At 28.3% G+C, this 4,121-nt stretch overlaps 1 protein-coding gene across 2 annotated transcripts; it reads right to left on the bottom strand.

Annotated features, from left to right (window-relative positions):
- Nucleotides 1–2,378: 2,378 nt before the first annotated feature.
- On the bottom strand, nucleotides 2,379–3,650 carry LOC143195445 (L-xylulose reductase). Of its 2 annotated transcripts, XM_076402604.1 has the most exons (5): nucleotides 3,492–3,650; nucleotides 3,266–3,346; nucleotides 3,033–3,204; nucleotides 2,567–2,884; nucleotides 2,379–2,514 (listed from the first exon to the last, which is right to left on the bottom strand). In XM_076402604.1, exons 1-5 carry the CDS (start codon nucleotides 3,541–3,543, stop codon nucleotides 2,403–2,405), a joined length of 735 nt encoding a protein of 244 aa, XP_076258719.1. In that variant the 5' UTR covers nucleotides 3,544–3,650; the 3' UTR covers nucleotides 2,379–2,402. The 2 variants fall into 2 exon arrangements, with proteins under 2 accessions (XP_076258719.1, XP_076258816.1); XM_076402701.1 differs by lacking the exon at nucleotides 3,266–3,346 and having other exon boundaries at nucleotides 3,492–3,633.
- Between the last annotated feature and the right edge of the window lie 471 nt (nucleotides 3,651–4,121).

Raw genomic sequence — 4,121 nt, 5'->3', positions numbered from 1 at the left:
TCAGGAACCGAGTTATTTATTACTGAATCATTATGATGGCAAATCGTTTGCAGTATATAGGGATGCATAACGTTTATCCAATTTAGATAATATAATAAAATAAAATATAAAATTTCCATATTTAAAAATATATTACATAAAATATGTAAGCTAATTATATACTAACCAATTACTTTATTTTAAATAAAATTTCAATAACACAGGGTCTTTCATTTTGGATGGATCAACGTTGATAGCCTGATGGTCATGTTGATGACTGCATGGTGGATCCTAATTTTTATTATTTAATCAGTGATGCCAAATTACCAAGACCTTTACAACCAGGATTGAGCAGTATATACAAATAATAAAATATCATTATCAAAATGAGTCATCATCAAAATGATACATATATCACTTTATTAGTTGTAAAATTATCTTTAGTGACGAAGCAGATTATGAATGAACTTCCCGAAAACAACATTGATGAAGCCATTACGATTAATGGTTAACGGTACAGAATAATATTAACAGATTCTTTCTAAATTGTACGACACTGTATGCCATACAGCAAACCCTACTATGGAGAATCTGCATGAACAATTTGAGAATATGGTTATCCCTCGCAAAGGTGACCTGAATTAGTAATAAAAATCGTGCAATTTGAACCCACTAGATTAATTCCGGAACATTATGAAGTTGCAAATCTGTGTCAATAATCATAAACAGCTAAAGAACTCTATGACGAGCTGAAATAATCCAGCTTATTTCAAATTAATTCAATTTTCTTTTGCCGACAGAGTTATCTATTTATGAATATTTGGCAGAGATAATTTTTTAAAGAAATCAATACGAGTCACCTTAGAGACTATTTTATTTTGATATGGGAACACATAGACCCAAAGGCTTAAATCTCATTGTAGATACACATTAATTATACAAGAAAAAATTAAAAAGCAGTATGATTATCACAGGTAATCGACATATGTCGCCTTAAATATTAAGTCAGACTTAAATATACAGAAAGTTACTCAAAAAGTATTTTTTCAGACATATCAAGTCCACGAAGATTTTTCATCAGCACTTTTAATGCTTTTTAGCCAATAACTACAATTGGAATGGAAATTGCGACAAAGTTGCTTAAACAACCATTGCTCTTTGATTAGAAAGAGTAAGAAAAAACAAAAGAATAAATACTCTGAATAGGTCTATACGGACACTAGCGATATGGTTCTACCTCTTTGTGAGGTGAAAAAGGTGAACAATGCCGTTAGTTATACTTCATAATAGTCAGAGTCAGATAATTCAGAATGGTGTTATTATAGTAGAGAATGAAGACTAATTTCTTTAAAAACCTCTCATTTATTTTCTAAATAAAAATTCACATATAGAAACTCCTTGCATCTCTAAGACTACCTTTTGTTGTTTCAGTTAACATACGACGTCTTTGAGTTATATTAATTAACTATATTAAGTATGAGACTTATACTAGGTTATAACTGATTTTTTTGAAAAATATTGTGTTTTGAATTATTTGACTTTAAATTTAATCTTTCAAATTATCCAATTAATTTGATTGGATATTTCAAACTATTTCTTATCGATCCGCAAAATACCTTAATTAGCATATTTCAAAATATTAACTAATATTGACCTAAATAAGAAATACCGACAGTAATTTCGTTTGTCTAAAATAAATAAATATCTAAATTCCTTCTTTTGAGTACTAATTAATTGTTCCCATATTTTATCAATAATTGCATCTTCTAAATACGTGATACGTTATTAGCAAAAATAATTGTTACCGATATTTTATCAGCAGAAAGAGTTTGACGTTGGATTTTTATTTTTAAAATGTTGTATCTATATATTCTTATTTGTGTGATAACTTATATTAATCTGACCTCATCAATAACAAAAATCACAACGAGTTATCATTTCTTATGTAAGTTTGTGCTTATCGTAAAAGGAAAAATTCAAGTCATGAAGCCAATAATAAATAAATAAATGTTTGCATTATTACACTGGTTATTTTGATTTTATTTTTGTTTCATAATCAAATCGAATTCTAGAGAATTGCAGATATTTTTATTGTAATTTTGGATACTATTTAAGTCGCGAAAGGGTATTTTTTTTACGACGGAAATTTCGCCGTCAGATCAAGGTCAGAAAAGACGATAGTCTTTTTTCACTGATGGCTGCTACAATACTAAAAAACCAAAAAACAAGCATATTCTTAGATTTTTTTTCGATCAGCAACGAAACAAAACAACGAAATAATAATAAGACAAGAATTTGTTCTCTATTGAATGTCTGAATCGCTCTGACACTTAGATGTGAACTGACATTTTACCAAATTTTGAATTTGACCTTTTTAAATAATATCATATACAATAAAATCATAACAGAATTAGATAATTTTATTATACTGACACAAAACCACCATCAACATAAACATTAGAACCGGTTGTCATAGATGATAAGTCGCTTAAAAGGAATATTACGGAATTTACCACTTCATCGACTTCACCAAATCTAAAAATAGAATAAAATATAGGATTTTTCATCAAGACATACAATACCTTACCTTCTAAGTGGAATTTTTGCTAACATAGGATTAGCTACTTGTGGATCAGACCATCCCAATCGCCCCATGTCTGTCATTATCACAGTGGGATTAACATTATTAATTCTGATACCATGAGGACCATATTCCGCAGCTGTTGCTCTTGTGAATGCATCTACCGCACCTTTCGAGGCACAATAAACTGTATGGTCAATCAAACCAGTAACAGAAGCTTGAGAAGATATATTAACAATAGATCCAGGTACATTTCTAGATAACAGATTTTTCACTACATATTTTGTTATATTAATGACAGCTTTCACATTTATACTGAAAATTCTGAAAGTAAAATAAATATTTAAAAAATATTTATTATCAAATATAGCTCATTAAATTAAAAATATAATATTTTATGAATATACTCTAAATATGTCATAAAATAGGTCTCCAAAAATATTATCCGATAACATTATGATAAGTTACTCACCTATCAACATCGTTTTCACTAACTTCAGTTAAAGGACCTAAAACGGCCAGACCTGCATTATTTATCAAGAGATCGACATCGCCCACCTGTTTCAGGGCATTTTCGGTATCAGACCACTTTGATAAATCTACTGGATATATTTCAATACTCGGAACTTCCTGTTTCAAAGATACTGAAAGAAGAAAGCGAAGGTATATAAGTAAATTTAAAATATATAATAAAAACAAAATCACCTAATAAATCTTTATTTCTTGCTAAAGCAAAAACTTTTGCTCCTAATGATGCCAATTTCTTAACAAGTTCTCGACCTATGCCTTAAATTAAATAATAAGTAACATCAAGAACTAAATGAAAAATAAATGTTAATATTTAAATTGTTTACACGCAACCAATAATACACAGAAATGTATAATTCTTACAACATTAACTAAAAATATTTACACGAAATAAATCAAATACCTTGACTTGCTCCAGTCACAACTGCCCTTTTTCCAGTAAAATTGATCTCCATTTTTTTCTAATTATAATATTTGTTGTGATCCTTACACTGTTATTAACTGTTCAGCTGCCGACGTAGCATTAAAGAGTACTGCCAAGGTCATAACAATATAAAGTTATGTACAGTATGAGATTGTTTTGATCATTAAAACGTTATCTATAGAAAGCATACAGGGTATATAAGTCGTGAAAAATAACCTTTTTATTTTTATCATCCATTATAAATTACCACTTAAATACATAAATTATCTAAAAAAATTATAAATATATGCACAATAATAGCTGGATTTTTCACCATGTACGTTACATATCTGATGAAAAAAAGTTATAAATCGCATATTATAAAATATACATATGTATATACAAAATTCTCAATAATGATCCATTTGAAGTTTTTATAGAGTAGCGGATTCAGGATTTTGATTTAGGACAGATAGGATAGGATAGATTTGATCAAGATAAACACTAAAAAGCATACTATTTTAATGATTCAGTTAGATTAATTAGAGTAATTTTAAGGTTTTTAGTTATATTTTTGATTTTGAGTGCGACCATGAATTTTGATTACTAATTATTATGTTACGATATTAT

This window comes from Rhynchophorus ferrugineus, unplaced genomic scaffold, assembly GCF_030347505.1.
Source record: "Rhynchophorus ferrugineus isolate W39M unplaced genomic scaffold, kcgeb_rfMv2 rfM1, whole genome shotgun sequence".
In the NCBI taxonomy this organism is placed as follows: Eukaryota; Metazoa; Arthropoda; class Insecta; order Coleoptera; family Curculionidae; genus Rhynchophorus; species Rhynchophorus ferrugineus.
This window is presented reverse-complemented; position numbering and strand designations above follow the sequence as displayed.

Excerpts from the sequence above, each read along its gene's own strand:
- LOC143195445 (XM_076402604.1), bottom strand. The coding sequence starts at position 3,543 with ATGGAGATCAATTTTACTGGAAAAAGGGCAGTTGTGACTGGAGCAAGT. Across the intron at positions 2,885-3,032 it reads AGTGAAAACGATGTTGATAG|AATTTTCAGTATAAATGTGA; the intron begins GTGAGTAACTTA and ends TTTTACTTTCAG. Across the intron at positions 2,515-2,566 it reads GCAAAAATTCCACTTAGAAG|ATTTGGTGAAGTCGATGAAG; the intron begins GTAAGGTATTGT and ends TTCTATTTTTAG.